The sequence below is a fragment of the Salmo salar genome, chromosome 07 (genome assembly GCF_965601325.2).
Source record: "Salmo salar chromosome 07, fSalSal1, whole genome shotgun sequence".
NCBI classification, from domain to species: domain Eukaryota; kingdom Metazoa; phylum Chordata; class Actinopteri; order Salmoniformes; family Salmonidae; genus Salmo; species Salmo salar.
In genome coordinates, this window is record NC_138297.1 from 18,768,573 (window position 1) to 18,791,930 (window position 23,358).

Sequence of the window (23,358 nt, forward strand, 5' to 3'; positions counted from 1 at the left end):
TTTTTTGGTCTGTGGGTACTCTTGCTGCCAAAGCAAACTGACATGATGCCAACTGACGAGTCATGTTCTACTAGGCCTCAGGGCATATTAGATGTTCCCTGAAAATGAAAAAAGGAGGCGTGTCTTATGTGTTGAGAGGGAAGTCCATAGAACACTTCAGATACCTCAGCTGGTATTGTGCCATGCATTCTCAGGGCTTGCTCACTTCAGATACCTCAGCTGGTATTGTGCCATGCATTCTCAGGGCTTGCTCACTTCAGATACCTCAGCTGGTATTGTGCCATGCATTCTCAGGGCTTGCTCACTTCAGATACCTCAGCTGGTATTGTGCCATGCATTCTCAAGCTCATCTCTGGGGGAAGGGGGTGAAACCCTCCCGTCCGCATGTTAACACATAACACCAACACAAATAAGCACACAACATTAGGTGGCATTGAAGAGGCTTGTTGTGTGCATACCGTGTGCATACCGTCCAGTGTGTACACGCTGAGGTACAGTCTGAGATAGTCTGAGTCATCCAGATAAGGCAGAGGGGATGCAACCTTGACGTTTTCATGTGGACTCGCACAGATATTTACAGTATGTGTGTTTGTGTGAGAGAGAGAGTGTGTATTAATCTGCCAGCCTTAATATTGCATATAGATTGTGGATTCTATCAATGTAATTGTCTAAAACATTGTAAATAATTTGTAAATATACAGTACCAGTCAAATGTTTGGACACACCTACTCATTCAAGGGTTTTTCTTCAGTTTCTACATTGTTGAATAATAGTGAAGACCTCAAAAATATGAAATAACACATATGGAATCATGAAGTAACCAAAAAGTGTTAAACAAATCAAAATATATTTGAGATTCTTCAAAGTAGCCACCCTTTGCCTTAATGACAGCTTTGCTCACTCTTGGCATTCTCTCAACCAGCTTCATGAGGTAGTCACCTGGAAATCATTTCAATTAACAGGTGTGTCTTGTTAAAAGTTCATTTGTGGAATTTCTTTCCTTAATGTGTTTGACCCAATCAGTTGTGTTATGACATGGTAGGGGTAGTATACAGAAGATAGCCCTATTTGGTAAAAGACCAAGTCCATATTATGGCAAGAACAGCTCAAATAAGCAAAGAGAAACAACAGTCCATCATTACTTTAAGACATGAAGGTCAGTCAATCTGGAAAATGTCAAGAACTTTGAAAGTTTCTTCAAGTGCAGTCGCAAAAACTATCAAGCGCTATGATGAAACTAGCTCTCACGAGGACTGCCACAGGAAAGGAAGACCCAGAGTTACCTCCGCTGCAGAGGATAAGCTCATTAGAGTTACCAGCCTCAGAAATTGCAAACCAAATAAATGCTTCACAGAGATTAACAGATATCTCAACATCAACTTTTGAGAGGAGACTTCATGGTCGAATTTCTGCAAAGAAACCACTACTAAGGACACCAATAAGTAGAAGAGACTTGCTTGGGCCAAGAATCTGTACTTTGGTCTGATGAGTCCAAATTTGAGATTTTTGGTTCCAACTGTGGTGTCTTTGTGAGACGCAGAGTAGGTGAAAGGATGATCTCCACATCTGTGGTTCCCACCGTGAAGCACGAAGGAGGAGGTGTGATGGTGTGGGGATGCTTTGCTGGTGACACTGTCTGTGATTTATTTAGAATTCAAAGCACACAACCAGCATGGCTACCACAGCATTCTGCAGCGATACGCTGCACATCTGGTTTGCGCTTAGTGGGACTATCATTTGTTTTCCAACAGGACAACAACCCAACACACCTCCAGGCTGTGTAAGGGCTATTTGACCAAGAAGGCGAGTGATGGAGTCCTGCGTCAGTTGACCTGGCCTCCACAATCACCCGACCTCAACCCAATTGAGATGGTTTGGGATAAGTTGGACTGCAGAGTGAAGGAAAAGAAGCAAACAAGTGCTCAGCATATGTGGGAACTCCTTCAAGACTGTTGGAAAAGAGAATGCCAAGAGTGTGCAACGCTGTCATCAAGGCAAAGGGTGGCTACTTTGAAGAATCTCAAATATAAAATATAATTTAGATTTTTTTTATCACTTTGGTTACTACATGCCATATGTATTATTTCATAGTTTTGCTGTCTTCACTATTATTCTACAATGTAGAAAATAGTAAAATAAAGTAAAACTCTGGAATGAGTAGGTGTGTCCAAATTTGACTGGTACTGTATATATTATTTTTAATATATATTTTTATATATCTTTTCCTTCTTTATAATTTTCCCCTAACCCTACCACCCCTCCCCTACTTTGAGTAAACTAATGGACAACAATACTTAGGATTCTACTTCCAGTTTATACATACTATATACATTTTATGGACAGTATATTTTACATTAGTTATCTTTTGTTTGTTTTTTAGTCCCAGCCTTCAGCTACCCTCCCATCGATCTCTGAAGACCATCCAGTTTTGATTTCTAGCTGCCATATAGGTTTTCCATTGTGATGTTTCACAGAAGTTCTGAACCTTTCTATTCTCATAGTTTCTACAGATTGGAAATGAAAAGAAATTTTTTTGCTAAGAGTATTATTATATTATTGATTGATTGACTATGACTTTTCACATCACCCAGCAGTGCTATTTGCAGAGTTAGCTCCAAGTAAATGTTGCAATTGTTCATCCATTCCTGAACCTGTGACCAAAAACAAGCTACACATGGGCCGTACCAAAACAAGTGATCTAATGATTTTGTTTCTTCCCATCAAAATCAGCAGAGCTGGGATGGTTGTATCCCCCATATGTGACCGACCGGCTCGATTTTGGTCTTATGTAGCAAAATTTGAAATTGTGTTTTTATATTGGATAAAACTAGGGACTCATAGCTGGAATATGGTATATCATACACTATAATTGGGGAACAATGGGAAAGTCATTATGCTTTGAAAGTTGATAAACTTGTAACCCCACTTTTGCAAAAATGGCTCTTGAATGTTTTGGTACCTACTGGAGAGCTCTCCGTTGTCTAAACCCATTCAGTATCATTCACACCCTCTTAAGCCTTAACCCCACCCATCTCTATAAGGATTCACATGCGAGGCCATGTGCTAAACAGAGTGAGTACGGTTGTGTACTAAACAACCAAAGATTTTAAGACTAAAGGCTGGTTTATACTATGTCTATTGACATGTCTGTAGACAGTTGTCGCAGTGACATCATGAACATTCTATTGTCTTCAAACATAAAATGTGTCTTTGTTGTTATGAAAAAGTATAAAAACGACAGGCTGCATGACATCAGCAGCCTGATGGTCCAAAATAGCATAACTGGTGTATTTTAACACCAATAAAACCATCCGTTTAAAAATGTATTTAGTATTTGTCAATCTAGTAAACCAGGCAACTAAAACCAACTTTCTAAACAATGTTTTGGTTCATTTCTAGCTTGTTAGCTAGCTAAGTAGTTCAAATAATGACCCTATCATATAGCCGATAAGGTCTTAACTTTTAGACAATTTTTATTAATTATTACAGGAAAATAAACTCACAACAAGGTCATTATTTACAAGTTAGTAGCGAGCTAATTACAGAAAATAGCTTACGGTTGAGAGTGTGATGAAATGAAAGCAGGGCATTCTACCGGAGAATTTTACAACTTGGAGACTGTCTCGTTGGCCTAACGTTATATCCTAATTTGACTTCGGTTCAGGTCATGTTGTTCTTCACATTAGCGGCTCTGGTAAACACACACTATATCAAATAATGCACAGGATACAGAAGGTGCAAACGGTACAGTGAAATGTTTACTTGCATAGTGGAGTCTTTTGCTTAGACATGTAGCTGAACAATGAACCATAATCCCAACTCATAACGTTACTACCCTGCATGAATCTGCAGGTAGCTAAAGCTAACCAACTAGCTAGGTTCAATGTTACCAAGCTAACATTAGGCTATAAGGTACGAATAATATTACTACACAGATTATACACGTAACATTAGCTAGCGAGCCAGCCACAACTAACTTTCGCCAGCTAGCTAACAGTACACTTTACCTTGCAATGAAAATGACTTTATGACCAAATTAGAAACTTATAATATCTGAAAATGTAGCTAGCTAGACTCTCTTACCCGTATACATGGATGAACGCTTCTCCCTCTCTGTCACGGATGCCATGGTTGCCCTTAGTTTGAAGATGTAATCCGGAGACAGTTGTTTTATACAACAGCCTTCTATGTGTTCTCTTTTCGACTCCCTCTGCATATTTGCAATCAAACGCCAGAATTTTCTCTCCTTAGCTATCATACTCTGCTTCCACCGGGCATTCCACTGATTTCAAAACTCGGTCGTCCAGAAAGTGGAGAGCATTAGCAACACTTTTGCAGTTCTTCGTGATATCCTTCCAAAAAAGCTGCGTTAGAAAGGATTACCTACACATACTGAGCAGCTCATGTTATAGAAAGAAACAAACTCCTCTCTCAGCATGTCCCGCCCATCCATTATCAATCATGGCTAGTGGGAAGGTTCCTGTTTTTTTCAGTGGCTAAACCAACTAGGCTCGTAATTTAACAATTTTATTTGTATTTACAGATGGCATACAAGTTTGTTATTAAGGCACATGAAAGTTTGCATGTTCCAGAAGGCATTTCTACCAAAAACGCATTTTGATTAAAAAATAAATGTTTACGTTCAAATGCCTCTCCTGTAAAGTAGTGACGCGCGACCTGTGCCTAGTTTCCTGAAATGATTCACATATATATATCACATTCTATTGGTTGCAAGAATTTTGTATCATCATTTTTATTTAAGAACAAATTCTTATTTACAATGATGGCCTACCAAAAGGCCTCCTGCGGGGACGGAGGCCTGGGATTAAAAATAAAAAATTATTAAATAAAAATATAGGGCAAAACACATCACACATCACGACAAGAGACAACACAATACATAAAGAGAAACCTAAGACAACATGATGTCCAGGCTGCAACACATGACATCACAGCATGGTAGCAACACAACATGGTAGCAACACAACATGGCAGCAGCACAACATGGTAGCAGAACAACATGGTAGCAGCACAAAACAGGGTACAAACATTATTGGGCACAGACAACAGCACAAAGGGCAAGAATGTAGAGACAACAATACATCAAGCAAAGTAGCCACAACTGTCAGTAAGGGTGTCCATGATTGAGTCTTTGAATGAAGAGATAAAACTGTCCAGTTTGTAGTTGCAGCTCGTTCCAGTCGCTAGCTGCTGCAAAGTGAAAAGACGAGCGACCCAGGGAAGTGTGTGCTTTGGGGACCTTTAACAGAATGTGACTGGCAGAACGGGTGTTGTATGTGGAGGATGAGGGCTGCAGTAGATATCTCAGATAGGGGGGAGTGAGGCATAAGAGGATTTTATAAATAAGCATCAACCAGTGGGTCTTGCGACGGGTATACAGTGATGACTAGTTTACAGAGTGCAGTGATGTGTCCTATAAGGAGCATTGGTGGCAAATCTGATGGCCGAATGGCAAAGAACATCTAGCCGCTTGAGAGCATAAACTATAAACTATGTGCCATGGAATCGGTACATTGAAAATCTTATAGCTTCATATATATATATCCACTAGTTCCAATATAGCCATAATATTTGTAATTTCCTTAAGTGCATGAGGATGAATTCCTTTACGGTCCATTGAGGTACTTAAAACCGTATTATAATCTCCCACCATAAAAATGGAGTCATGTATTGCCTGTGAACTCGATAAATTATTATATATATTTTCAAATAAGCGTGGATCATCATTATTTTGGACCATATAGAATAATGTGCCAAATCTGTTTATCTGTTCATTTAAAAGGATCGACCTTCCTTGCAGATCTGTTTGAACAGTTTGCACATTCGGATTAAAATGATTGTTAATTAAAATCCCTCCTTTTGAGTTTCTTTGTTCATGGGAGAAATATATTTCACCCACCCTCCAGTCCTTTTTCTATACAACTTCATCTAAAAGGTGTTGAATGAATTTTCTAATACAATAGATATTATTTCCTTCTCTTTAAGCCAGGTAAAGCCACTCCTGCATTGTCTTGGCTGTGTGCTTAGGGTCATTGTCCAGTCTGAGATCCTGAGCGCTCTGGAGTAGGTTTTCATCAAGGATGTCTCTGTACTTTGCTACGTTCATCTTTCCCTCAATTCTGACTAGTCTCCTATTCCCTGCCGCGGAAAAACATCCCCACAGCATGATGCTGCCACCAACATGCTTCACCGTGGGGATGGTGCCAGGTTTCCTCCAGATTTGACGCTTGGAATTCAGGCCAAAATGTTCAATCTTGGTTTCATCAGACCAGAGAATCTTGTTTCTCATGGTCTGAGTCCTTTTGGCAAACTCCAAGCGGGCTGTTATATGCCTTTTACTGATGACTGGCTTCCGTTTGGCCCCTCTACCGTAAAGGCCTGATTGGTGGAGCGCTGCAGAGATGGTTGTCCATCTGGAAGGTTCTCCCATCTCCACAGAGGAACTTTGTCAGTGACCATCGGGTTCTTGGTCACCTCCCTGACCAAGGCCCTTCTCCCCCGACTGCTCAGTTTGACCGGGTGGCCAGCTCTAGGAAGTGTCTTGGTGGTTCCAAACTTCCATTTAAGGATGATGGGTGCCACTGTGTTCTTGGGTACCTTCAATGCTGCAGAAATGTTTGGTACCCTTCCCCAGATCTGTGCCTCTACACAATCCTGTCTCGGAGCTCTAAAGAAAATTCCTTCGACCTCATGGCTTGGTTTTTGCTCTGACATGCACTGCCAACGGTGGGACCTTATATAGACAAGAGTGTGCCTTTCCAAATCAAGTCAAATCAGTTGAATTTACCACAGGTAGACTCCAATCAAGTTGTAGAAACATCTCAAGGATGATCAATGGAAACAAGATGCACCTTAGCTCAATTTTGAGTCTCATACCAAAGGGTCTGAATACTTATGTAAATACGTTATTTCTGTTTTAAATGTTTAACACATTTGCATAATGTTGTAAAGGACAGTTTGTGCAAAATAGTTCTGTGAAAAAACAGTGTGGCCAGCTCAAACGCTGACTGTTAATCGAAACTGGACGTTCTACATAAGCGCTCTAATCACACAGGTTTGAGTGTACGCTACATGGACCACTGTAGAATGATCACACCTGTGTGTTGGTACGTGTCAAAGGGATAAAGCCGGCAAGTCTTTTGCCCAGGCTTTTAACCATTAGGGGGGCTTGCTTGAAACCCTCCCGGCTCCAATAAGGCTTCCGTCCATTGGGTTAGCCTCTGACCTCCCTGCGTGTCCGTGCCCGCTGTGTAGTTACACTTGTGGTAGACATCCCATTGATTGCTCTAGAGGGGGATCTTATGACGTTCAACTGTCTCCGTTCCAAACGGACTGCTGCTGTTAGCCAAACAAAGAGCGGAAAACACCCTGCCAGCCACGGTAACAGGAGATATTAAAACGCACATATCAAAAGAGGACAGCAACTTTTACCACATCAAGCGTAGTGCCTACAGTACAAGGAAAGGGAGATAACTGCTCTTGGGTATGACAAGCAAGGCAAGCAAAGTGAGCATAAAAGTAGGGCTTTCACAATATCACTGATTCCGTGGAGTTTAGCGGTAGGATCGAGTTATCGATAAAAGTATAAATATCATCAGCAAGAAAAGCTCAGTGATAAATCTGTGTTTAAGAACACAGTCATGTTGTCACAGAAGACTGGTTGAGAGGTAGGAATGTCAGAGACAACTTTGCAGGACTCTATCTAGATCTACACCGCTGGAGTGTAATGTTTTAACAACAAAAAATGTCTTAACCCCACTAACCTAAATTGTTAAGTTGTATAAACTTGCATATTACAATGAATGTAAGTTGTCTTTTTAAGTTGAAACAACATGTGTATGATGTATCCTGGGTTCTATTTGTATTGGTGTAGCCATGTATGGCATTCCTTAATGTGGAGTTTGACTGAGATTACTTTATCAGCTCAGGAACAAGGACAAGTCTTGTGAGGCACCCATGACCTTCACATTATGAGGCGAACACATGGCCTGGTGCCTTCCTTCAAAATTTGAATCACACGGCACGAGTTGCCAAGACAATCAAGATCCCCTGCCCTATGCTTTTAAGAATTACTGAATAACAGGTGGCCTCGTTTAAACAAATGCATGTGATCAATTGAAATTCAAAAGCCATGGACTCGTACGGTGGGGGTGGGGGGGTGGGGTATCCGTTAAAACTACAAGCTTAGCTAGCGACAATCGAAAATGCTAGCTAGGTGAACAGTTTTGTTTTGGGATGCTGTTTTCAAATCTACGCTATGCTAGCCACACTTGTTTGGCCTGAATTAGCAAGAGCACAGACTAATGCATAGAGTCAGATTACATCCCTTGAGCAGATCTGCCTTTACACCTTTATATGGAGCTTAATCTGGCCAAATCAACCACTGTGCTGTGTTCTAAATCCAAAACAAAGACTAATTCTTCTGTAATCTTACACACCATAGGCATTCTGGCCGGGGTTCTATCCACATGCCAAAGGGACACCATGAGGACTAAGGGACTTCTTTAGTCGTTATTTTGAGACACTCAAGTCTCGTGTCGGGCATACATCCATGATGAATTGAACAAATGTCGAGCAATAATTAAGCTTGAAATTGACTTGATTTTGACTCTGATTCAAATGACAAAGTAAAGAGAGAACAGGTTCGGGAGCCAGTTTAATGAATACAATCTGTCAGCATATACCGTCTTCCATCTCAATTTGTTCAGCAGGCTCCTCTGTCCTTCAAACCACTCAGTAAATGTTGACTCTCTCTCATGCGTTTACCCTCTCTTTTCATTGGGGTTAGACTTAAAAGAAAAACACTAATGCGTTCCAATCAATGACTGAGGGCGGACAATGGTGTACAGCAGCCAATGACAAGTAGCGAGCAGGAAATATGTGTCATCCAAGAAGCTATGGCAACAAGCAGCTCTTCGGACCAAAACAGAGATTTTTACTTTTTACAGGTGAAACCGTGGTTCATTTCAGGAAGCAGTGCAGCTCTGTCAACAAAAACAGTCTCTGGGTCTGCAGACACTGACAAGAGAGTGAGAGAGAGCCCACATGGTTAATTCTTTGTGAGTAATAACAACACGTTCGCTTGCAAACAGGCCTGCTCCGGGCCATAACGCTGTCTTTATGCCCATGAATAGCTCACTAACTGTGGCTGGCTGCTTTGCACCCTCAAGGCTTGTAGGCCCCAAATCCACAGCTCGGCGAAAATGAGCTCCGCTTGTCTGACCTTTATTTCCCATGGTGCACCATTCCCCAAATCCTACTGCAAGAGAGTATAGTGCGTTGTGAAGGGCAGTCATAGATCGAGCAAAAGGGTGCATGTGGGTTAGACTTTGAGAGAAAGGATTTGCAGGGCCGTAGAAATTGGAAGTGTGTGTGTGTGTGTGTGTGTGTGTGTGTGTGTGTGTGTGTGTGTATACATGTGTTTGCGCGTGCATGTTTAAGAGACAGAAATATAAAAACGCAACACGTAAAGTGTTCATCCCATGTTTCATGAGCTGAAATAAAAGATCCCAGAACTTTTCAATTTGCACAAAAAGCTTATTTCTTTAACTTTTTTTGCACAAATTTGTTTACATCCCTGTTAGTGAGCATCCTCCATCCACCTGATAGGTGTGGCATATCAAGAAGCTGATTAAACAGCATGATCATTACACAGGTGCACCTTGTGCTGGGGACAATAAAAAGGCCACTCGAAAATGTGCAGTTTTGTCACACAACACAATGGCATGCTGACTGCAGGAATGTCCACCAGAGCTGTTGACAGAGAATTTAATGTTTCTCTACCATAAGCTGCCTCCGTAATTTTTGAGAATTTGGCATTACGTCCAAGCAGCCTGCAGACCACGTGTAACCTCCACATCTGGCTTCTTCACCTGCGGGATGGTCTGAGACGAGCCTCCCGGACAGCTGTGGGTTTGCACAAACAAAGAATTTCTGCACAAACTGTCAGAAACCATCTCATTTGCGTGCTCATCGTCCTCATCAGTGTCTTGACCTGACTGCAGTTCGAACCAACTTCAGTGGGAAGTGGCTCACCTTCGATGGCCACTGGCACGCTGGAAAAGTGTGCTCTTCACGGATGAAACCCGGTTTCAACTGTACTGGGCGGATGGCAGACAGCGTGTATGGCTTCGTGTGAGCGAGCGGAGTGCCCCATGGTGGTGGTGGGGTTATGGTATGGGCAGGCATAAGCCACGGACAACAAACACAATTGCATTTTATAGATGGCAACTTGAATGCACAGAGAAACGGCACAAGATCCTGAGGCCCATTTTTGTGCCATTCATCCACAGCCACCACCTCATTTTTCACCATGATAATGCACGGCCCCATGTCACGAGGATCTGTACACAATTCCTGGAAGCTGAAAATGTCCCAGTTCTTCCATGGCCTGCATACTCACCAGACATGTCACCCATTGAGAATGTTGGGGATGTTCTGGATCGACGTGTACAACAGCTTGTTCCAGTTCCTGCCAATACCCAGCAACTTTGCACACAATTGAAGAGGAGTGGGACAACATTCCACCGGCCACAATCAACAGCCCAATAAACTCTATGCGAAGGAGATGAGTCGCACTGCATGAGGCAAATGGTGGTCACACCAGATCCTGACTGGTTTTCTGATCTACGTCCCTACCCTTTTTTTAAAAGGTATCTGTGACCAACAGATTCATATCTGTATTCCCAGTCATGTGAAATCCATAGATTAGGGCCTAATGAATGTATTTCAATTGACTGATTTCTTTATATGAGCTGTAACTCAGTAAAATCTTTGAAATTGTTGCATTTATTTTTGTTCAGTGTATTTAGTTTGTGTGAAAATAAAAGACAGTCCTAACAACAAGCTGATAATAAAAAGAGACAAGGATGGACATACTTTTCCAAAATAATATTCATAGACGTTCTCTCACCTTGATGCTCACAAAGATTAAGGAGACAATTATGGCAGCAGAAAAATACTTCACTTCAGAACTGTTAAGATTCCACAGGTCGCTGTCGCTAGCTGATACAAGGACGTCCACAAGAGTTCCGTTCGATAAGAACTCCCAAAAGATTTTTCCTTGGCAAGTTTCTTAACTTGAGGGGCCATGGAACGCACATAAACAAAACTCAGTGGAACTGGAAGGAAGTTGCAATTTTTCTCCACTACTACGAAACCCTCTCTCACAACCTGGGTTGTTTTTATTAGCCACGACACTGGAAAATGTACTGAAACAGAAAGGGAATACCAGGACTTGTCCAATAAGAAACACTAATTCAAATGTTCCGTTTCATAATGTTTTCATAAATGTGCACTGACATTTCAGTTTGGTTGGCATGGTTTCTATCCAATCCATATACACTGAACAAAAATTTAAAACGCAACATTTAAAGTGATGGTCCCATGTTTCATGAGCTGAAATAAAAGATTACAGAAATTCTCGATATGCACAAAAAGTTTATTTAGCTAAAATTAAGCACAAATGTGTTTACATCCCTGTTAGTGAGCATTTCTCCTTTGCCAAAATGATCCATCCACCTGACAGGTGTGGCATTTCAAGAAGCTGATTAAACATCATGATCATTATGTGCTTCTACATCTGCATTGCTTGCTGTTTGGGGTTTTAGGCTGTGTTTCTGTATAGCACTTTGTGACATCTGCTGATGTAAAAAAGGGTTTATAAATACATTTGATTGATTGACAGGTGCACCTGGTGCTGGGGAAAATAAAAGGCCACTAAAAATGTGCAGTTTTGTCACACAACACAATGCCGCAGACGTCTCAAGTTGAGGGAGCGTGCAATTAGCATGCTGACTGCAGGAATGTCCACCAGAGCTGTTGCCAGAGAATTGAATGTTCATAAACCACCTCTCCAACGTTGTTTTAGAGAACTTGGCAGTATGTCCAACCGGTCTCACAACCGCAGACCACGTGTAACCATGCCAGACCAGGACCTCCACATCCGGCTTCTTCACCTGTGGGATCGCCTAAAGGGATGCTGAGGTGTATTTCTGTTTGTAATAAAGCCCTTTTGTGGGGAAAAAACTCATTATGATTGACAGTTCATATAAGGAAACGAGTCAATTGAAATAAATTCATTAGGCCCTAATCTATGGATTTCACATGACTGGGCAAGGGCGCAGCCATGGGTGGGCCACTGGGAAACCACCCATGGCTGCGCCGTCATGTGAAACCCATAGATTAGGGCCTAATGAATTTATTTCAAATGACTCATTTCCTTATATGAACTGTAACTCTGTAAAATCTTTGAAATTGTTGCATGTTGCATTTATATATTACATTATCAGCTGACAATCCATGTATGATAATACCATTATGTTCTCTGCGGCTGCCGCTATCAGTCACAAATGGTGCTCTTCATCCCGTCTATCCCGTCTCCCCAATTATCCCATCTAGTGCTGCTGTTATCACCCATTACTTTGCACTCTATAGTTCAAAGTGTTTTATGTGATCGAATCAGCCCCCTTTCAATGCAACAAACCAAAACAAATCTAACTTTGCAAGACCGAGTCTGTGATTTTGTTGAAGGCAGAGCCGGAGCGCAACGAAGAAAATTTCTATTGGGTAGCCCACGTGTGGTCTTTCAATCACCCACGAGGGAATGCGCTTTACAAATCAGAGCGCAGAGCCGCTCGTGTGCAAATTTGTTTATATTCTTTGCTAGTTAGCGAGTTATTAGCCCAGTTATAGATAAGTATAGGTCAGCAATGGGGAGTTACTGCTTCCTACAAGAGCACAAAACGCGTAGGCTACATCTCAAGCTGTCTTTGAAAAGCCAGTCAAGTAAAAAGCTAAATTTAAGGGGCAGTGTTATATTTTGAGAAAGGCTTGAATATGCAAATAAGCTAATAGACAGAGGCATATATTGTAATAATAATTAAAAAATAATGAATTAATGTCAAGCCCTTCATAATGTAAAATTGTTTTTAAAAGTCTCATGCAATGTAGGCCTGCATTGAAAACCACATATAGGCTACTGTAGGCTATATCGTAGAAATCAAAAGCTATGTCCATGTGAAAATATTATGGGATTTGCTCCATTGGTTTTGTTGGTAGGCCTACGGTACATTACGCTGAAATAGCCTATTGGCTACTGTCTAAACCTGTAAGGGTGCAGCCTGTAAACGCGTGCTGGAAGTTGCACAACATTCTCACAACAATCAACTTTCCGCTCACAAGATCAAAGATTTGCTCAGTGCCCCCAAAAATTAGAGGGAACATTGGTGGTGAGTACGAGCTCCCTGTCATCCAGGACCTCTATACCAGGCGGTGCCAGAAGAAGGAAAAACATTTTTTCTAAAATTCCAGCCACCCATAGACTGTTCTCTCTGCTACCACACGGCAAGCTGTACCAGTGCACCAAGTCTGGAACCAACAGGACAGTGAACAGCTTCTAACCCCAAGCCATCAGACTGCTAAACAAGCTAAATAGCTAATCAAATGACTACCTGGTGCTGCTACTGTCTATTATCTATCCTGTTGCCTAGTCACTATAACCCTACCTATATGTACATACTGTAGCTACAGTGAGGGATAAAAGTATTTGATCCCCTGCTGATTTTGTACGTTTGCCCACTGACAAAGAAATGATCAGTCTATCATTTTAATGGTAGGTTTATTTGAACAGTGAGAGACAGAATAACAACAAAAAAATCCAGAAAAACGCATGTCAAAAATGTTATAAATTGATTTGCATTTTAATGAGGGAAATAAGTATTTGTCCCCTCCTAGATATCAGATATGCCTTAATTTACTTATCCAAATAACACCTGGTGATTATCCTATTAACCACTTTTAAAGATAAACCAATTCAAATGTGTGTATGGAGAGACCCTGTAGGTCGTGCACGCATGCACACACACACACACACACACACACACACACACACACACACACACACACACACACACCCAACCGCCCAACCCCCCACACACAGCAACCTGAAAGCAGGTGAAGGTCGGGGCTCTGGGCAGGTGATTACATAAAGCTGGAGTGAAGTATGTGGCGTTACTTAAAATGTTCTGTTCTAAAAAATGACTCATCTGTCTAGCTGGGATCAGTGGCCCTGGTGGTGGACCCCCACACGTCTTAAACACGGGACACAGGCCTCTACGAAAAAGTCAAACGTCAGATACTATCGATCCAAGTCAAAGGAAAGGCCCCTGCAAGCAGGGGAGTGCTGCAAACATGCTCTGCTATGGGGCTTTCCTTCCCAGCTGGAGTCAAATAAAATACACAACTGATATTCACTATTTACTTCGTATTAATATGGTCGCCATCTTGCCATGCATGATATTGAGGCGGTAGCAACAGTTATGTAGCTATCTAGATCACAGGAGGTTGGTGGCACCATAATTGGGGAGGACGGGCTCGTGGTAATGGCTGGAGTGGAATAGGTGGAATGGCATGAAATACATCAAACACATGGTTTGACACCATTCCATTGGCTCCATTCCAGACATTATTATGAGCCGTCCTCCCCTCAGCAGCCTCCACTGGTCTAGATCTATAGCTCTTCCACAAACTGAATATAGTTACTCGTCTTATAAAGACAAACCTGGATATTTAGTGAAACTGAAACGGTCATCTGCCTCGTCATCAGTTCTATACAGGATTTGTTTTCAAAGCAGGTGGAAATGAGTGATGCACGTTGTATTGAAGGTGAGAAACAGCCGTAGGGTGAACTGGGAGGATTGGCAACAGATGACTTCCCGACATTTAGCCTCCAGATATTTGGAGGGATGCTTTGTACACAATACAGGCATGATGTTGACACAGAGCTAAAATAATAACTACTCTGAGTCTGATATCATAAAAGCTGTTGGAGGATTTAAAAAAAAAAAAACAATGAATGAAAAATTCTGAAAAATTCAAACTGTTATTTCCATTTTATAGACATTTGTGCGTGCATGGTAGCGTTCAACAACCTAACAGCATCATCAATATCACCGTTTGTCGTCAAGTTCAAAATCCTATGATTTTCAGGACATTCATTGTGACTCCGTCTGATGTGGGTTGTGAGTCGTCTAACATTAGCAATTCATGAGCTAATGGGATGTGTAGTACAATTGGACTTCCACGATTCTCAATTTCTCACTGAATCCATTTGGACCATGTAATCATTTTCCCATTACTGAGCTTTAACCCATTATGTTGATACATAGGACGCATCCCAAATGGCACCCTATATTCCCTACATGGTGCATTACTTTTGAACCGAGCCCTATGGTTCATGGTCAAAAGTAGTACACTATGAAGCGGATAGGATGCAATTTTGGAGTGAACTATAGGGACAGTCTCTTGAAAATGTTTAACAAAAGCACCCAAGACCTTACCAGTCACCCATACAGGTCTCGACCTTATTCTCAAAGACCTGAACCGCAGCCGTAGGCATTACTCTGAATGAATGTGGATAATGAGCTAACATATGCACGTTGATCATGGTACGCTTACATGAAGACTGTGCGATCAGTAGCGTGAGCAGGAGAGAGACATACAGAGTTCACCAACGTTACATTGCAAGCAACTATTGAGAACAGAATTCTATATTCACGTTGGTATGAAAACAAAATCCAGACCGGCGCATATACAGAGTCAGGGCTTTCCTGTGTCATGTCCTCTGGTCATAGTTGAATTATTAATCTCTTTACAATGTAGCATCAGTCATTATTGATTATAGAACAATGTCCGATTTGTTTGTAATTGAGATGTTATGAAGAGAACAGATATGTGTATGTGGTTGCTGATATTGCTATTGGCAAATCGTTTCACCTGCATATCAACATTTAGACTCCATTTATGATCCCAATCTGAATGCATAGGCTGAGGTTGTAGATCAGTCTATTGTTATAACACTGTTTCGGAGCTAGTTAACACAGCCACAATGTCATAAACCCTGCCTATTTCTACAATTGATCTTCTTAAAATTAGATTTTAAACAAAACCTTAACCACACTGCAAACCTTATGCCTAAGGCTTGGGGGGGGGGGGGGGGGGATTATTATCTAGTGGTTACCATGGAACCATGTGGTCACAGAAGAATAAAGTTATTTTCTTCTTTTAGAGCACACCTATAGGCCTACTAGTAGAATATTGTGAGCATCAAGTTTAGTAGAATGCAGTTTGAGTACATACCAGCTACTAACACAAAAAAAACCCAGGAAAACTGTTCTTAAAGGATTCTTGTGTAAAGGACCATGAGGTAGAATACATAGTCCTTTACTGAGTAACTACAGAGAGCTGGTGTGTCAAATAAATGCAATGACATACCAAACATATGCTGTCATTGCAAAAGGCTACGGGAGTATCTTTGATCGCTAAAATGTCAACATGTGCAACTGAGATGTCATATGTCAAGGGATGAGTGCCCAACAGTCGCCTTTATAGTACAATGAAGATTCTGATGCACCATTTACACCATGTCTGTAGAGTATAAAGACGAACCTAACTCCATTTTTAAATCAATAGTGATTTAATGTATAATAAAATAAAGGAAATTAGTCCTGATAGTCCTAGCCCCCCCCATGAGATTTCTAGCCCCCATAGGCTACAGTGCCATGGGGGCAAACATCAAACATGCGGGCTAGATAAGAACAGACATGTTTATTACTAGAATAAAACACACCGCGTCACACTATTATGTATGTGTCCCTAATGAAACCAAAATATGGGGACAAGTCTAACTTTAACCGTGGCATAATAGTTCTGCAATAGCCTACATGCTTCGTACATGTGCGTTTATTTTGCAAAAGTGAATACAGAAGAAATGTGTGGGGCTACAAAATACATGTATTTTATGGCAATACAATGTTTAAAAATATAGAGATATTATTGTATGTGCAGATGATAAACAACAGGACCACATCCAACAAGCCCGTCGCGAGACATGGACATTGATTCAAACCTTGAATGCCTACAACTATTGGAATAACACCCTTACTTCCTACTTTTGCTGATTAGCTAGCCGGTGCCATGTCTCACGGCTAACACCCTTTTTCTCCATAACCAGCTTTCCAATTGAGCAGACCATTAGGGCGCAATACGACTAGGATTGCAATGTGTCGAGGGAGACACATTCGTCTATGGCAGCAGTGTCACTTCATTACCCCCCCCCCCCCCCCCCCTCCCTCCCTCCCTCCCTACAAAAACAACGTAAGAACAGTTTATGATAAAACGTAATTAATTTGACACTTACATTTTACTACCCTGTCCGTCGTAGATAACTTCGGATCATCATTCGGCTTGTTTTCGGACATTTCCAGGGTGTTAACGTTATATATTCAAATATATTTGAACTGTGCCTGAAAAAGAGCCGATGCTGTCCTTGCCCAACAACTGAACTCTATCCAAATGGGAGATCTCAGTGATCTCACTTGCTCCTATCACTCGCCAAAGATACTTGCAACAAGGTTACAAATTTCACCACCCCTAAACTGTAGGTCCGTGTGATTTCTGTATCAAGTTCTTTCTCCCAGCGCTGTGCGCGCGCAACCTAGCCTGCAGTTGGTAAGATACGCCCCCCCGTATATTTGCTCTTCTATTGGTGCCAGAGACCTATTCCCCTTCACGGGCATTTTTAAAGCTTAGATGACATTCGTAAGTATCAACAATATGAATATTAGGCTATACTTGCAGTGCTGTGTGTTGCAACAAATCAGTTCCCTCTCCTGTATCTTGCAACATTGCAACATCAATCATGTGTGTGTGAAGCGTTGGCCTGCAACTCCATGGTTGTGCGCTGGATCCTGCCATTTCTGCTTCTTCAAAGACAGCATCTAAACTTCACTCAATCTCTCGCGAAGGGTTTAGAGTAGTCATCATGCAACATGCCATGCAATTTAGATAGCCAAATATTCACTGTTTTGAGTGAGCACCACGAGGCTAGAGATTCCACTCCCCTGGCACACAGGGTGGGTGCAGAGTTATATTATGGCTCTGGGTGGGTGGAATCAAGTAGAACATCTATTCTCTAGTTTCGTGGTGGTGCAAGTATTCAGCCTAACCGCTTTGTGAACGGTTTAAGGGTGGTTGTAAAGGGAAGGTTATAAGTAGTTGATAGACAGTCCACCTTTTAGGATTTATAAGTAAGCTAGTTTAGACAGTTATATTTGGTTATTACAGCGCCACCATGTGGACATTTAGAGACATTCTAATAGAGGAAATAGAATATACTAACCCCAATCAGCCTACAGTTTGGTGACTGTGGTTCAATCCCAAATCGACCCCTAGGCTGCTGCTATTCTTCTTATTGGCGATGGCACCAACTAATGTGCATCCCGTCACCTAGTGTGCGGGATGGAAACAGGATCTCCTGAAAACGGAACTAACAAAAAACTACCAAACTACCTCCCAAAAATGTACTTAACTAAATCAAACAACTTTTCTGTTAACAAAATTAAATCGATACGATCCCTATCTTTGCCCTATGCACTTCTGGAAATCTGGAAGCATTTAACATTTTAGTCATTTAGCAGACGCTCTTATCCAGAGCGACTTACAGTAGTGAAGGCATACATTACATTTTTTTTATTTTTGTACTGGCCCCCCGTGGGAATCGAACCCACAACCCTGGCGTTGCACACACCATGCTGGCATTGCAAACACCATGCTCTACCAACTGAGCCACAGGGAAGACTATTTAACAGTGTATACCAATTCCTTATACCAATCTAATGATCTCCACAAGTGTATAGCGGACAATTTGCGGTTAATTTGGGATTGGACTGGTTTACCATGGTAAAGTTGTGGCCATTTTAAAGGCACAAAATAGTAATCCCACCAATTACAATAGGGTTGCAGCATTGGATCCCTGTAATGGAAGTTTTTATTCTTTATGTGCAATAGAAATGATCAATCCCCCCATTCAGTTAACGTGACAAGGTAGGAACCATAGTTTTAGTCAGTGTTTCCCAGGGAACTCTATTTAGTGAACATGTAAAATGGTACAAAAGCACCCCTTAGCCCTGTGCAGGTGAGAGTGTTATCCCATTGTGTAGAGACGGCACGGCACAGCACAGCACAGCACAGCACAGCACAGCACAGCACAGCACAGTAATTGTTGCTGTAATTCTTTGAGGGAAACCATTTTGAGACCATGGGGACCATGCAGTCTGTTTGGGAAGAACTGTTTAGGGCATGGTCGAGTGTACTGAAAAGCTGTGTTTGTTTATTTAAGTTAGAAAATATTCATTGTTTATTGTAAAAGAATGTATGCCACTGCAATAATGTTTTGTTTTGCAGTTGATTTCATGTGTTTAGAGATGCTTTGGGCTCCAATTTAATCTGTTTAAAACGAGTTAACCTGAAGCCTTTAATAAACTTGAGTTGTTTGTATTTTTCTGCCTCTGTTTCCCTGTAAATGGGCCTAGAACTTAGATGTTACAGTAAGTATTTTGTGTGTTTGCTATCAAGGGTAAAGTTTGTTAGATAATGCATGTTCCTCTGTAGATCAGGTAAAGGCAAGGCACTTGTCCATAAACTCTTCTGGAAATGGAGCCACCATGTACTGCCCCATCTCTGTCTGATCTTCATAAGCAGGATGCTCTCTGCCCTTAACTACTTATCAGACCAATAGCATACAATCAATAGAGCCAGTGTTTGGAGAGCTGTTTTTCCTTGTCACAGCAGTCAGGACTCTCACGCAGACAAATGGGGAAGAAATTAGCTCAGGTGAGTAGCCTAGACCTTCTGAACTTTTGACAAATTCTGATGTTTGCATCTTTTGTTTAGTGCTGTGTTATTACACGAAATAGCTTTTTTTGTGTGGAATTGTGTTGATTTTGGAGATTGGTATTGGATACTTATTACATTTTGGTTTGACTTGCAATATGTGGCTTTACATATATTAGCAGGCATTGCACCTGTGAAAATCTCCCTATTTCCACCATCCTCTTGTAGCCGAGGACCTGCTCATTATCTATGAGGCAGAGCAATGGGCTTCATACCTGCGCTCTATCTTCACCGGGCCTGTCCGGGAGGGAGTGATTTAATGCAATGACATCACCACAGTGACCAGCCGGCGGGAGGACATCCTGCAACTGGGCCGGTACAAGGTCAAGCTGTTGATCCTGTCTAGGAGCATGTTGAAGGGCCTTTCTCAGCTCCGACGCTTCTTCCTGGCCCGCGTGCTGAACCCTGCGGTCCACGTGGTGGTGCTCCTGTGTGGGGTGGATAGCCTGGCACCCCTCCTGGAGGTGGTGCCCCTCAAGGGGGATGAGTGTTTGCAGATATCCAGTGAGCAAGACGCCCACGACTACCTGTCGGAGGTGACTGACGTCGTGCAGAGAGGTACAGGGGTAGGGGGAAGGGGAGGTCAGAAAAGGGGATTATGGGAGGTTGGGTGCAGTGTAGAGGGTCTGCACAAATTTTTTTAATGCTTATTCAATAATGAATGCCATAAAACGTTTAATGAATTCCTGAGGCAACAAGTGGGAGGTTGGGGTCAGGGCAAACCTAGATTTAATGTAGGCTATAGACATGCAGAGTTCCCACATATGCTGAACACTTGTTGGCTGCTTTTTTTGCGATCCAACTCATCAAAAAACCATCTCAATTGGGTTGAGGTCAGGTGATTGTGGAGGCCAGGTCATCTGATGCAGCACTCCATCACTCTCTTTCTTGGTCAAATAGCCCTTACACAGCCTGGAGGAGGTCATTGTCCTGTTGAAAAACCAATTATAATCCCACTAAGAGCAAACTAGTTGGGATGGCGTACCGCTGCAGAATGATGTGGTAGCCATACTGGTTAAGTGTGCCTTGAATTCTAAATAAATAATTGACAGTGTCACCAGCAAAGCTCCCCCACACCATCACACCTCCTCCTCCATGCTTCACGGGGGAACCACACATGCAGAGATCATCCGTTCACAAAGACACGGTGGTTGGAACCTAAAATCTCAAATTTGGACTCATCAGACCAAAGGACAGATTTCCACCGGTCTAATGTCCATTGCTCGTGTTTCTTGGCCCAAGAAAGTATTTTCTTCATATTGGTGTCCTTTAGTAGTGGTTTCTTTGCAGCAATTCGACCATGAAGGCCTGATTCACATAGTCTCCTCTGAACAGTTGATGTGTCTGTTGCTTGAACTATGTGAATAATTTATTTGGGCTGTTATTTCTGAGGCAGGTAACTCTAATGAACTTATCCTCTGCAGCAGAGGTAACTCTGGGTCTTCCTTTCCTGTGGTGGTCCTCATGAGAGCCAGTTTCATCATAGTGCTTGATGGATTTTGCAACTGCACTTGAAGAAACTTTCAAAGTTCTTGACATTTTCCAGATTGACTGACCTTCATGTCTTAATTAAAGTAATGATGGACTGTTGCTTCTCTTTGCTTATTTGAGCTGTTCTTGCCATAATATGGACCTGGTCTTTTACCAAATAGGGTTATCTTCTGTATACCACCTCTACCTTGTTACAACACAACTGATTGGCTCAAACGCATTAAGAAGGAAAGAAATTCCACAAATGTAACTTTTAACAAGGTACACCTGTTAATTTAAATGCATTCCAGGTGACTACCTCATGAAGCTGGTTGAGAGAATGCCTAGAGTGTGCAAAGCTGTCATCAAGGCAAAGAGTGGCTACTTTGAAGAATCTAAACTATATTTTGATTTGTTGAAAACTTTTTGGGGTTACTAGATGATTCCATATGTGTTATTTCACAGTTTTGATGTCTTCACTATTATTGTACAATGTAGTAAATAGTCAAAATAAAGAAAAACCCTGGAATGAGTAGGTTTGTCCAAACTTTTGATGGTACTGTATGTGTATATATCTATAGCCGACATTAAATCTATGCATTCGGAAAGTATTGACACCAACATTTTGTTACGTTACAGCTTTGTTCTAAAATTAATCAAATAGTTTTTTCCCCTCTTGAATCTACACACAATACCCCATAATGACAAAGTAAAAACAGGTTTTTAGAAAATGTTGCAATATATATCACATTTTACATAAGTATTCAGACACTTTACTCAGTACTTTGTTGAAACACATTTGGCAGCGATTACAGCATCGAGTCTTCTTGGGTATGAAGCTACAAGCTTGGCACACCTGTATTTGCAGAGTTTCTCCCGTTCTTCTCTGCAGATCCTCTCAAGATCTGTCAGGTTGGATAGGGAGCGTCACTGCACAGCTATTTTCAGGTCTCTCCAGAGATGTTTGATCGGGTTCAAGTCTGGGCTCTGGCTCGACCACTCAAGGACATTCAGAGACTTGTCCTAAAACCACTCCTGCGTTGCCTTGGCCATGTGCTTAAAAACATCCCCACAGCATGATGCTGCCACTACCATGCTTCACCGTAGGGATGGTGCCAGGTTTCCTCCAGACTTGACGCTTGGCATTCAGGCCAAAGTGTTCAATCTGGGTTTCATCAGACCAGAGAATCTTGTTTCTCATGGTCTGAGATTCTTTAGGGCCTTTTGACAAGCTCCAAGCGGGCTATCATGTGCCTTTTACCGAGGAGTGGCTTCCATCTGGCCACAGAGAAACTCTGGAGCTCTGTCGGGTTAATGGTCACCTCCCTGACCAAGGAACTTCTCCCCCGATTGCTCAGCTTGGACAGGCGGCGAGCTCAGCCAAAAATGTTTGGTACCCTTCCCCAGATCTGTGCCTCGACACAATCCTGTCTCGGAGCTCTACTGACAATTCCTTTGACCTCATGGCTTGGATTTTGCTTTGACATGCACTGTCAACTGTGGGACCTTTATATAGACAGGTGTGTGCCTTTCCAAATCATCTCAAATCAATTGAATTTACCACAGGTGGACTCCAATCAAGTTGTAAAAACATCTCAAGGATCATTGATGGAAACAGGATGCACCTGAGATCAATTTTGAGTCTCATTCTAAAAGGTCTGAATACTTATGTAAATAAGGTATTGCTGTTTTTTATATATTTGCAAACATTTCTAAAACTGTTTTTGCTTTGTCAATATGGGGTATTGTGTGTAGATTGAGGATATTGTTTTATTTTATTTAATCCATTTTAGAGTAAGGCTGTAACAATGTGGGAAAAGGGAAGCGATGTGATTTTTTTCCGATTGCACTGTATCTATAGGCTACATTAAATCAAATTTTTGCCCTGACCCCAACCTCTCACCTGTTGCTTCAGGAATTTATAAAAGTATTATATCATTCATTACTATGGTGGGTGTTTTGGATACATCGTTGGAATTGTTGAATGCACAATGGTCACAATAAATCCCTCACACAATCATGTTATAAAAGTGAACACAAAAGGCAGTAATTGAAATAAACCAAATGGAGAAGCATTTTATGAGTCATTGCCAGTTAGTGGACTTGCTGGTCTCCGGTCATACTGGTTAGGTGAAA

At 41.7% G+C, this 23,358-nt stretch overlaps 1 protein-coding gene across 4 annotated transcripts in view; it reads right to left on the minus strand.

Moving 5' to 3' along the window:
* The window catches only part of LOC106608629 (protein phosphatase 3 catalytic subunit alpha), a 138,164-nt gene extending 120,645 nt beyond the window's left edge, over positions 1–17,519 (minus strand). For all 4 annotated transcript variants that reach the window (XM_014206697.3, XM_014206695.3, XM_014206696.3 and 1 more), the window contains exon 1: positions 17,219–17,519. In XM_014206697.3, the coding sequence (XP_014062172.1) occupies positions 17,219–17,279 (61 nt within the window). In that variant the 5' untranslated portion in view covers positions 17,280–17,519. The remainder of the gene's footprint in view (positions 1–17,218) is intronic.
* Positions 17,520–23,358: the final 5,839 nt, after the last annotated feature.